Below are 13425 nucleotides of genomic sequence, written 5' to 3'. Positions count from 1 at the left end.
TGATTCCTCTTACAAATATTAGCTTGAGGGAATCTTCATTTAGAGTGCTATGCTTGGACTTTTTGACACTAAACAGAAACCTTTCCAGGTAATCCTCAAGACTCTCATCTTCTTTCCGTGTCATTCTAGAAATATCATCCCCATGGCGATCAGTGCCTCTACAATAGTCTTATACTTTGCAAGAAACAATCGTTTCATCTCGTCCCATGTATTGATTGTGCTACTACTCAAACTCATAAACCATCTTAAAGATGATTCTTTCAAAGTGGCAGGAAATATTTTGAGTCTATGGGCATCTGTAGTATAATCAAAACTCCTACAAAGAACATCAAACTCAAACAGAAATGTGTCTGGATCCTCTGTCACTAATCCATAGAATTTAGGGAGGGAGGAAGCTGGAATGTTCTTGAGATAAGTATTATCATGTTGATCAGATATGGGGAACTCAAATGTTGGGTCCAAAGGTGGGGGTGGATTATTCCCACCAAGAGGTGGATTTTCTTGCATTGGACTTGTGGGGGGGATTACCAAATGAAATTCTTCTTCTGGTGGTCCAAAAAGGAAATGAAGGTTGCCTTCAGGAAATTCAGATTTAGGGTGGTTCAAGTTCTCTGGGGTTTGATAAAGTTCAGCAAAAGGATTTATATCTGGGGAATTAATTTCTACATGGTTAGGATGACTGGGTAGAAATCTACCTAGAACATCTCTTCTTCGCCTATGCATGCAGGTTCATAAATTTTTTTGAACAATCAGGTATGCCAGAAAAACAATTAACTGAAAACTAAAAAGACAATAACCATAACAGGTTCTTAGTTTGACACCATCCCCGGCAACGACGCCAAAAATGTTCAACCCAACAATAAGAATAATAACTCTAGTTGAAGTCTCAACCCGAAGTTTGGACATTCACTTGGTAAAGTCACTATTTCCATAGCTAATGTTCATTTGATTGTCAACCCAGGGACGTAATACTTGAAATGGGTCTACACTATATATGCACTAAGTTCCTGCAATAGTACCTTGCATTACTACATCAACTAACATCTATGTAGAAAAGAAAAAGATAAGCAAGAATTGAAACTATTGAAAGGCTACAGGAAAACTTCTGCATTAACATAAATTCATTCAAGCAATACTGGTTAAGTTCAATGCTGCTAAACAGAAATTACTCTGTTTTGGTTTGGCTGCAGAAACAGTCAATGGATATGTTTCCAATGGCTGCAAGAACAGTCAATGCAAGAACGTCTATTGTAGCTAAAGAAGAAAACTAATCTTAACAAAGGCACAGGAACACTCACCAAGTGGGCCCCCTTGGATGAGTGATTCCACGCTTCCCAAAAACAACTCTAAGTGCTCAGAATAACATATTTTTATTCATTGTTCTTCGGAAGTCATTACATGATTCAACATCAAAAGAAAAACAAAATACTTGTAACTTTATTTCTAAAATCCTCTGCTCTCTTTTCTCTCTTTTCTATCTAACCTACGAAAAGAGATAAAGACCTTTATTTAAAAGAAAACAATTACTTCCTATTACACAGATCACGCCAATTAGAAGAGGCGGATAACTAAATAAGAAAGGAAACAACCAGAGTTAAGTCATCGATAATGTGAATCTAAACCGAACCACAGTCATAACACATCGTGGCGGTATTTTCAACACAAATGTCTACTTGAGTAAGACATCAGTAAACATTGCGCAATTACTTTTTCTCTGCCGTTCCTTACGCTCATCAGCATTTCTGCTGATTCAATCTTTCAGTCTCCTCCTTAAATATCTCCTACAGCAACTGGCGCGACAGGAGATCCTTCCCAACAACATCAATTTATTCCTGCAATCTCAAAAAGAAAGAACATACAAGAACATACACATCTATTTTAATTAATCAAAACATCTATTAATTTCACACATGATATTGCCTAAACAATCCGCATGGCAACAGGAATGAATAACATGGTTGTAGGAATAAACTGGCAAAGACAAAACATGTTTTAATAGGTTCAGGCTAACATCTAAAATACATATAGTAAACTTCCGATACCTCATTACTACTATGTAAATCAAATTATGAGAAAAACTTAAGAGTTCTGAGGATAAAAATATGCTAATGTCTCAACTCATCACAAGCTATCAATGCCCGCTATAAACGCCAAACTTACCCAGATCCATGGGAGGCGGTTAAGCCATGTCGCAAACCCTAAAAGAGGTGCTGACCACCAAGTCAACATGGACAACTTTTAAGTGTCTACAATTTCTATTATGGGAATTTAATTGTAGCCTTTGGGGATCTTATAAGTAGCGATTTAGCTAGGTATTGGAAGGAAAGTATGTTAGAAAACAACAAACTTTACTCTTTAGGAGAAATAACACCTAGAGGAAATTGTCTTAAACCAAAATGTGACCTAAAGGAAAACCAAAAACAATCCCACCAATGAGGGGGTGAGATTCCATTCGAGAGGAAATTTTGCCTTAAACTAGAATGTGACCTAAAGGAAAAGCAAAAACAAACCCACCAATGAGGGGGTGAGATTTCATTCAAATTCACCAATCATGCAAGGAATATTGTATCCCTTAGGCAATTGGGAAATTTGCGAAACTATACAATCAAAGGGAGGATAAGATTCATATGAGTCCCACCAATTATGTAAGGATATCTTATCCCTTACATAATTGAGGCATTCCTAAAAGTAAAAACAATTATCAAGGGGCTAAAATTAATTTTAGGTTCACCAATTATGTGTACAATCTCTAAAACACCAACCTCTATATGGGGAAAAGGAGAAAATTCTTTGTTAGTGGACAAACTATGGACATTATATAGAAGCTAATGAATTGGGCCATATGCAAGACCACAACTAACACGGTTAAGCCAAGGGCTATTGGTAGTGTTTGATTGATTCCCAAATTTGCAACTATAATTGCAAGTACATTCCTTGATACAAACTAGCATGAACGGGTAAAAAGCTGCTAAGAAAATAAGTTTAACAAACAGAACATTATACTGAGATCAAGAAACCACAACATGATTGCATTTATGCTAATTTCAAGACAGTCTTATCTATGAGGGCCTTATCATGACTGCAGAAAGATGACTTATTCTTAAGAGATTGCATACCTGAAGGTTTACTCCTGCTGAATCTATGAAACAAACACCTCCACTTATACCTTCATGCACTTCAATATCAGGGAGGATCCCCTCATGCCTAACTGCTGTTGTTCCTTTTCCCTGTCCGAGCAATGCATAGAATAAAGAAGTTTTGCCAGCACCCTGGAGAGAAAAGAGAGTTCAGTTAGCCACATCAACCTAAAATCTAGTTTGAGAAGTATATTCACAGCCACGTTATATACACACAAGTTGTGAGAAGAGAATTTTTCATTTTTTCACGGTATAATTTGTTCTTTAAATTGGAGAATTGCACACTTTGACAATCAGTGGCTATGTAGAAGGCAACATTTAGCTTCTTAACTGTACCTAAACTCTCAGCTTTAGTGTTCATTTGATCAGTAAGATACAGGGTAGCATTTAAGGGTACCCTAAAATGCGTAAGGTAAGATACAGCTTTAGCAATCCTGGAATGTTATTATATCTATTGATATGGCATTCAAATCCTAGATTCTCTCCTTGCTGAGTAAGGTATGGAAACAATATTCTTTATAGTTATACCACTTAATATTGAATACAAACCTTGATTAGTAATATAAGTCTAGCTATTTTAAAAGGAAATTATAGGACATCAAATTTGAAGTACCTGAACTCCTAATAGTTGAACACGCCGAAGTCTCATATAAACCTTTTTAGACACCGTCTCAAAATCACTGGTACAGTGAACAATCACCTCAATTAATCCTTCAACTTGGCAATTCTCACTTCCATTGGAACAGTCATTTTGAAGATTCAAAATTGGATTTGAATCAGGCACCATAAAACGTTTTCCCCAGACAGAATCAGATGTTGTAGAATCTGAAATATTCTGTTGTTTGGGAGGCTGTTTGAGTGGTCCCCCAATTTGGATTCGCATTTTCTGCAGCTTTGGTTCAGCTTGATAACTAGATGTGGGCAGTGGTGGTGGAGCTACTGATTCCACTATGGTTGAGCACCTGAAAGATAAAAGTAAATATAATCACCAAAAAGACAGAAACAAAGTGGCAAGTTCATTTAAAAATTCCTAAACAACTTCAACCAGAAACGTATCATCAAAACCACCAAAACTGCTAGAGTACAAAAAAGAATACAGAAGTTACAATTCAACTACACCAAGCTACAATTTCTCAATGCAGCCTGCTAAAACATCTCGGAACACTTCCATCTATGGAAACATATCATAAATGAATGTTACCTTCAAGAAATTGCTATGAAAACATTTAGAAAACTGAAAGATTAGTCTGATATTTCAAAGGTTAGATGTTGACCTACTTCTTAAATTTGTGAAATTGAATTTTAGAGTTTGTTGAATGAAATAAATACTTAAGCCTATTGTAAATTCTATCTATTGAAAATTGAATTGCATCTACTGATGTTGGGCTTATTCTGAGATGCCTGATCTCCACCAAAAGGAAAACAGTAAAAATAACATCCAATGCCTGGTGTTTAGTACTGTTTGTTTCCTTTGAAATACAATGCAGTTTTCTGCAGAGAAGGAACATGATACAATCTTGTAAGAAAAAAACATACATACAGTTTAGCTGACTTGTGTTTACTTCTAATAAATTTGTTGCATGTGAATACAATACCTAATTTTACCCCAACAGAATCAACAAAAATAATCACAGTTAGCTACACTATCCATAATCAATCATGTGGTAGGTGAAAATCAAATCACATTCAACAGAGCACAAAAGTGTTCTCATGGTTGATATTTCATAAAAACATAATGCAAGAAAATATGGTGATTTACTCTTGCAACAGAAAACTTAAAACACACACAGGCACATGCATACAAATAGGACATTGATAATCCTTCTTATGTACATGGCCCCTATTATGTTAAAATCTACCTCACATATGATACTTCACAGACTTGAGAATGGATAACTCCCAATATATGAATTATGAACTCAATTGTATATGCAAGAATGGAGATGGTAGGTGCAATCGTTGATCCCAACAGTTTCCAACCCAACATGAATCCTTAAAGTTACAGGTTCAGGTATGGGTGCAGGGTTTAGGTACGTTGGTTCACCAACTTATTTTGACCCCATGTATGATGTGGTTTGTATAAAACCATACAAAATAACATAAAACTTGTAAACACCCAAAACAAAAACAAAATACATTATTGGTGATTTGATAATTCAAAATATTAAATGAATTATGATACAAGTTATCGTCACATTGGTTTTTCTTTCAAAAAAGGAAAAATATTCAATGGTCAAAGAAAAATTAAATAACCACGTGAACAGATCATTCTATTGTTCTTCATTGAGATTAAGTTATTAACCCACTCAGAAATTGGTTCATTAGAACAGGACTAGCAGGGCTAGCAGCAAAATAATTGTATGTTTATGTTTATATTGTCTTTTCAAATTTTAGCTTCTTTCTCTTTTTTTCTTTTTTAAATTTAATTATAATTGTCATACCCAGACCAGTAATGTTTTTAAATTATATTTTTACTATGACAGTTGGCTACCCTTAATATTAAAACCTAGGAGGTAACCAGACCCATACCACTACCAAAATACTATGGGTACGCAAGTCTCTGTAGCAGTTCTCAATAACATAGCTTATCCAAATTATAAATTTAGAACAATTATTTTGTTTCATTTCAAAATACATCTTATAATACAACACTGAACCAAAAAGCTCACATCAAACAAACAAAAAAGATGCATGGATGCAAGGATACAAAACCCCTGTCAACATACCCCAATCAGAAAAATGTCCACATCTTTAAGGGAAGAAATGCAAATTGATTTTGAAAATTACAACTCTTCTGAAGAGCCACAAAGAATCCTCGCAAAAGATACCTTTGCATTGCATTTTCCACAAGAAGCTCAAAGGAACAGGATACCAAATACTTTTGGTCTTCAATCTAATAATACAAAAAAACTTCTAAAATACACCTCACCAAAGCAAAGAAGCCATTAAACTGAAAGAGATTCGGCCTGAAGCCAAGCCCATGGAGCACCTCCAAAACTTGTGATCAATCATCTCTCCCACATAAGATGCAAGATGACAATGCTTGATTCATAATTTTCTACAATATTATGCTTGTGAATATCAACAGTCAAAAAATAATTTTCACCCATGCTGTGCTACTAGAATTTTTATCCAAATGTGAGTAGAATCATCTTGAGTTAAGAGTTAAAAGTGTGTGTTCAAAGCATAGAAGGATGAATTAAACTTCATAAATAATAAGAATGAACAGAGACAAATCGCACCACAAAGAGACACATATTTATCTTGGAAACCTCAAGGCCAAGGAAACCAATTTGAAGTGGCAAATGCACAGCCTTCAAGCTTTCCTTGGAATTTCAGAAACAATCATTAGTGTGAAGAACTCACTCCATGTGTTTCCCATCTTCCTAGTGCTCCCTCGCATCAAGTACTTCAACTAATCCCTCCTTCGTGTTACTCTCTCACCCTCTCATGAATTGTGCTTTACATCTGAAAGATCAGATTCCTATCCCTCTAATTCATCCTCTCCATGTCCTTATATAGGTGTTGAAAGTCCTAAACCAAAACTTAAAGGTCTTCTTGCCTAGAAATGAAGAAACAAATTTGAATTGGTCATTTCATTATGAATTTTTCCATCCTAGTTGTACATTTTGAGATCATGGATATTGAAGAAGGGAAAGGGAAAGAACAAGATGACTATGAAGATTCTACCTTGAGCATATCCTCTAAAATTTACAAAATATAAAGAGAGTAGCATCACGTTAAACAAGAAACTTGTTCATCGATTTGGTTCATCCTAGGATTTTTCACCATCCTCACCCAAATGGTTCATCCTAGGATTTGCAGAACTACAACCTAGTTCAACCCCAATTCTTGCCTTTTTGGCCTTACTCTCAGCATTCCCTTCAAGAGATTGATTTGCCTGATAGAAGACATTTGTAGGACATTTTTTGCATATCTCAGTGTTATTTCCTCGTTCTTTTGACAAATGTCATTTGAAACGATAAATTCCACCACTGATATCTTCTAGACACCAATTGCACTTCACCTTTGTGCTACCTTGAATTGTTGTGCAATGTGTCCACGCAAAATCTTTTTGACGTGGCATTGTGATCAAGAATCAGATCTGCAAAGACATTACACTCGGTCTTTAACTTTTGAGTGAGAAAATCAAATTGTCGAGTAGAGGATTTTGATGCAACAAGTTATGATGGTTTTGGCTTGTTTGAACATGTTAGAAAAAATGCCACTAAAGCATAAACCATCACATGTCTTTCTGAGTTTCTTACTAATTTTGATCTAGGATTCAAATTCTTAAACAATATGGGAAATAATTCAATAAGTTTTCTATAAAACAACTCTTCAAGTTCAAACCATCCTTGAATTTTCTATTATTTCAAAACAGGGGATTAGATTTAAGGCCAAGGTTTTGGATTTAGAAGGTGATCTATTTGTTGATTGGCTACAAGAACTCAAAAAATATTTTGACATGGTAAACATGGGTGTAGAGGACCCTAAGAGAATAGAGTTTGTAGTTAGAACTTAGAATACTTAGAACAGATTATCAACAAAAAGTTTTTGGATAGTTTCAAAATATGAGAAAAAAAGAGATGTTTGCGTTAGAATACTTAAAAGTTAAAGGTTTTAAAAACAATTTATGAACCTGTAAATATGGGCAGATTTGCAAGAAGATGGTGAGCAGGCTGTTGCCAGATACCTCAATGAGCTGTGATTACAATTTACACTTAGCCTAATGTGAAGCATATCAATATGTTATAAGAGTTGAGCAGAACTACAATTGAAGCAGAATTGGGCTAATATGAAGCATATCAATATGTTGTAAGAGTTAGGCAGAACTCAATTGGGCTAAGTGTAAATTGTTGATCAAGAAGGGAGATCACACTTGCTTTAGAGTAAACAGTAAAATAGCCCCTACTATAAAATATAATGTATATCAAATACTTTACACTGTTACATATTAACAGTAATGACTGTAATTACAGTATATAAAATATTTGATATCCTGTAATTACTGTTAAAATATACTGTAAATAAATTATACAGTAATTTATATACATTACAGTATAAAATATAGAAATTACAGTATATTTTATACTGTAATTATAGTATATTTTAACAGTAATTACTGTATAAAATTACAGTATATCAATATTTTATACATTAGTTATTGTTAACATATACTGTTAAAATCTGGTATACTATTAAATTTGATATACTGTATATTTTTTTATACTGAATATTACAGTATAAAATATTACTGTTAAAATATACAGTTAAAGTATATACTATATATATTTTAACAGTAATATTTTTGTTAGCCCTGAAATTTTGACCCCATTGACGAACTTTAGGACCCTATAAAATTTTGAAATTGGATTGGAGGGAAGGTTCTTTTTGAATTATTGACTTAACATCTTGATCAACATTAATTTTATTATAACCACCATTCGAAGAGGGAAGAAATGTCATTTTAAGGGCGGCCCTTGATCCTTGTCCACGTTGCTCTGAGAAGAAACTTATACAGAGAAAAAATAGCCTATTCCTAAAGAGGTGGGTCTAGTGCATTGTGGGGCCATTCAACATACGTGTTTATTCCAAAAGGTGTTCCTCGGAAAAGAGCTCGACACTCAGCAGAAGACGTTTTTTAGTTTGGCCGAGTCATGTTACAAAGAGTTGGACACGTGGCCGTTTGAAAGGCCCTACTCTCCGGTTAGGTAGGTTCTAAGTTTTGAGGTTGCAAAAAATTAAAGACCACTCAAGACTCAATGGGAATGTCTTTTCCACTTCAGCAAGTCCCGAGCAGGCGAGAGGAGGGTAATGTGTGTTGAATGAAGTTTGAGCTGGCAGCTCGACACTCGGTGAGATACCCAGATTGGTCTCACCAAGCCCCGAGTAAAAGAGAAGTGGACCGTGTGGTGATTGTATGGGATGTGAGCTATCAACTCGGCACTCGGTCAGGTGCCTAAGTTGATTTCAGCGAGTCCGGAGTTCAAGAAGATGGTATGCTGAGATACGAAGAGAATATTAAACAAATGACACACGTCGTTCTCAAGCGCCAAGTCAGGAAGTACAAAAGGTTGCAAGCAGTAATCAAGTCAATAGCAAAAACTAGAGTTGGCACGAGAGAAATAAAAGTACACTGCATTTCAAGGTGTGAAATGTGTGATCAGAAAGCATGAAGATCACGGCAAAATCGTTCGTCCATGATAAGTTTCAGTTGTCTGCAAATGATGAGACAAAGAGATCAAAGCGACGACAATGTGAAACTGCATGGATATAGTTGGCGGTGTTTTTGAAAAGAAAAGACAACTAAACTAGCGGTGGAGAAGAATTAGGGATGGTTTTAAAAGCATAAAACAAGAAAAGTAGCGTGCATGTGTAATTACATGAGCGTAAGTTATTTTGGGTAATCCCAAAATCTTTATATAAGAGTAGTAAACTACAAGTAGTTGTCACAATGATTTTGCATGTTAGCATGAAGATGGTTGCAGAAGAGGGATTTTCATTTGCAGAACAGTACTGCGCATTCATGAGTTTCAAGTTCTATGATACTGGATGGAGATCATTAGGATTGACTGTTTTACAACCCAAGAGGCCTTGAAATTGTGTTGGACAATCCAAGGGGACTTGAAAGGCCCTTTCAGTCGCAAGGAGCCTTTCAAGGGTTGTCCACAATTTCACCTACACCACCAAGTGGCTCAAAGGCAATGAAAGGGGTGTGGAATAGGAGTATTGAGGGAGGGGGATAGTTCAAATGCAACTTTGGAACAAAGCTGCAAGATTATGGAAGTTGCGATCCCTCCCCTGTTTACAATATTCATCTACAAGCTCCTAATTCCACTGTTATTGCCGCCACGCTAGGATTGAGAGCTCTTCCTCTAGTTTTAGGGATGCTCCAATATTTTTGTTGTGTAGCTCCTCTGCTAATTAAGCGGTCTCTTTTCCTAGTCAGGTGGGTGCCTAACTTGCCTCTGTGTAAGCAGTCACCATGCGATGCTGGCAGGGCTCAAAACAGTTAAGCGACAATAGAAGATTATTCTCCATCAAGCGATTAGGACGCGCATGCTATTTCTTGTCTCTTCTGGAACCAGTGAAAGGTCTATTTTTCACAAAGGGATAACGTGTCAATTTTAGAATATCCTAGATGTAAACAGCTTGTAGCTTGTGCATTCTTTATGTTATAAAAGGAATACCAAGGCTGTATTAGGGGTTCTGAGTTTTTTTTTCATTTTCTGGGCGAGTAGAATAGGACTTTGTATAGCTCTTCGCTGGAGGAAAATTCTTGAGGGAATGAATGTACAAATCTTGCAATAATTTCAATTAGTAAATGAGCAGACTGTTATATTGTTGCAAAATTGTCTCCATTTGTATTTTCTATTTTGATATGAATCAAAATGTTAAGGATGTTTTGATTTGTCTTGATATTTTCCATGTTAAGGTGTGATTGTGTTTATGGGTTTCCTTCAAGGAAGGAACTAAAGCCTATATGCAAATCACTGTGAACTTAGGAAATAGTTTATGGATTAACAAGAATGGTTTATGTAACAGCATAAGGAGTTGCATTAATGTAAGGCATTAATGTCTGAAAAGCTCATTAGTTCGAAGTCAGTTACTGTTTAAGTTGCATTTGTGACTAAAGAATTGACTCTATGCCTTGGGATAGACACTGGCCTATTGCAATCCAGGATTTGTTTCAGAAACATTTCCATAACCAATTTCCTTCCTACTCGTTTTCCCCCTTTTAGTTTTTCAGTCTGTGTTCTCAGATATTCTCGAAGGCAAAGCAAATGGGATTTAGCTCGAATATAAAGCAATGTATGTAATGTCCTTATGTCTTTGAGAACATTCCATCTTTCGTAGGCCGATAGATTGAGATGTTGCAAGGTTATTATCTGCGCAAACCCAAAATAGGAACACCCTCCTGAGTACGATGGAGCTTGAAGTGAAGAAGGTTGTGAGAGCCTTGTGCAGTTGGAATTCCCTGTCCTTAGTCTGTTGATAGTTTAGAGACCACATTGAAGGTTTTATCCCCACCTTGGAATGTGATGAAATCCTTAGGACTGAGAGTTGCAAGAAAAACACCAACGACTTTAACAGTATATTATTTGATATTGTATATTACTGTTAAAATATATACAGTATATACTTTAACTGTATATTTTAACAGTAATATTTTATACTGTAATATTCAGTATAAAAAAATATACAGTATATTACTGTATATCAAATTTTAACAGTATATTTTGATAAAAACATTGTAATAGCATATATACGGTATATCTAGTTATCTACAACTTATCTGTGAAAAAGAAATTAATATACGTTGTTAATATCTAGTTATCTACAACTTATTTTGAGGAAAAAAATTGTAAAAATTTTTGGAAAGAAATAGGGTAAATACTTGTGGGCAAAATGCGTAAGAAGCCTGGCTTTTGTCGGGAAAATATGTAAGCAACAACTTTGGGAAGATATGCCTCTCGCACCTCGCAAGTAGCGGCCTCTCGCACCCAGCAGCGCGCGCGATCAACCAACAGTGTGTCAAACTTAGTCTGCAAAACCTGGATATGGAAAACCCTACCGCATTGCAAACTATAAAGGAAAAAACACACATTTTCGCGCCGATATTAGGGTTTTTTTCGCTCCACGACGGAAATCGCGACTAATCGTGCGATTTATTCCCAATTTAAACGGGAAAACATTGTTGAAAATTGTTTAGGACAGTCAACGAAAACCGGTGATTTTGTGGTATTGATCGGCAAAATATCTAATTCCCGATTAATTGGGAATAAGCGCGATTTAATCCCGATTGTTGCTTCTTTGCATTACACAGCTACATGCTTTCTTGAGAAGTCCTTCCCTCACAAGACTATTTCACGTTGCTCTTGTGATTTAACTATTTCACCCCATAATTAGATTTCATATTTATTTAAGTTGAATCCTTAGTTACTGTTTTGTAATCTAGCGCCCTTTAGCATTGTACTTTTCTATTAAACTAAGTCTACTTTTTTAACCCCATAAACATGATATTGTCTGTTCGATTATGAGCACAAAAAAGGCAGAAATGTACATGCAAAAAAGCAAGTTTTCAAATTAAAATTAAGAATTATTATAGCCCTGGCAAAGATATATTCCATTTAAAAAGTAGTAATGAAAACCATTATTTACTCTGTACATTGTTTACTGACAGAAATTATCTTATCCACTTTGGTTATATATAGTGTCATCAAATGCTTCCATTATATCTTTATGTAGGCGGTTTGCGAGTAGGGTGATTGTGCGGTAAGTTGCTGAAAGAGTAGCTATTATTAAATAAAAAGAGAGGAAAATAAAGGAAATGCTTACCTTCAAGAAAGAAAGGCAATGGTTCATCTTGATCCAAACATTTCCCTTTTGAATCAAAAGTAAATATGAAACTGAGTCTAAGAAGATAGGCCCTACAAAGTGTAACAAAAACGGTTTTTGTTACCCTCTCTTACTCTTTCTTTCTAATGATGTGTCTTGTTGGTCTATTTCTAGTGAGGCTCCAAGCTGAAACCTGCCAATATAATGAGAGTAAAAACCTAACATATGATTTCTTGAAACTTGAAATCTCCAATTTTTCAATCAAAATTGAGCTATGTGCTCTTGCAATCAAAAAAGACCAGCTAAATAGACATTTAAATCTGGAATTGATATGTAGATGCAAATTAGGAGAGCAGAAAATGTTGTAGTCAAGCTCTAACTTTGTTGTAACCTAGCAAATTTGTAACTAGCAATTAATAAAATTTGATTTTGTTTCTCTGTAAAGTAGACCTTTCTAAAAGATCAAAGACTTAAAAACATCAAATGGCACAACTCTAGGAAGTCAAACAAATCAATACAAAACTTTAATTGACATCACTATAGCATTTGCAGACAGGCTCCAAGCTGAAACCTGCCAATATAATGAGAGTAAAAACCTAACATATGATCTCTTGAAACTTGAAATCTCCAATTTTTCAAAATTGAGCTATGTGCTCTTGCAATCAGAAAAGACCAGCTAAATAGACATTTAAATCTGGAATTGATATGTACATGCAAATTAGGAGAGCAGAAAATGTTGTAGTCAAGCTCTAACTTTGTTGTAACCTGGCAAATTTGTAACTAGCAATTAATAAAATTTGAGTTTGTTTCTCTGTAAAGTAGACCTTTCTAAAAGATCAAAGACTTAAAAACATCAAATGGCACAACTCTAGGAAGTCAAACAAATCAATACAAAACTTTAATTGACATCACTATAGCATTTGCAGACAGTGTATTGAGTCACAAT

The 13425-nt window shown here is 35.2% G+C and overlaps 1 protein-coding gene across 3 annotated transcripts in view; it reads right to left on the bottom strand.

Annotated features, from left to right (window-relative positions):
• The window catches only part of LOC131045291 (uncharacterized), a 203998-nt gene that overhangs the window by 21597 nt on the left and 168976 nt on the right, over positions 1-13425 (bottom strand). For all 3 annotated transcript variants that reach the window (XM_057978855.2, XM_057978871.2, XM_057978864.1), the window contains 2 exons: positions 3751-4099; positions 3117-3269 (listed from right to left, as the gene is read on the bottom strand). In XM_057978855.2, coding sequence (XP_057834838.1) covers positions 3117-3269; positions 3751-4099 — 502 coding nt within the window. The remainder of the gene's footprint in view (positions 1-3116; positions 3270-3750; positions 4100-13425) is intronic.

The sequence above is a fragment of the Cryptomeria japonica genome, chromosome 3, assembly GCF_030272615.1.
Source record: "Cryptomeria japonica chromosome 3, Sugi_1.0, whole genome shotgun sequence".
In the NCBI taxonomy this organism is placed as follows: domain Eukaryota; kingdom Viridiplantae; phylum Streptophyta; class Pinopsida; order Cupressales; family Cupressaceae; genus Cryptomeria; species Cryptomeria japonica.
This window is presented reverse-complemented; position numbering and strand designations above follow the sequence as displayed.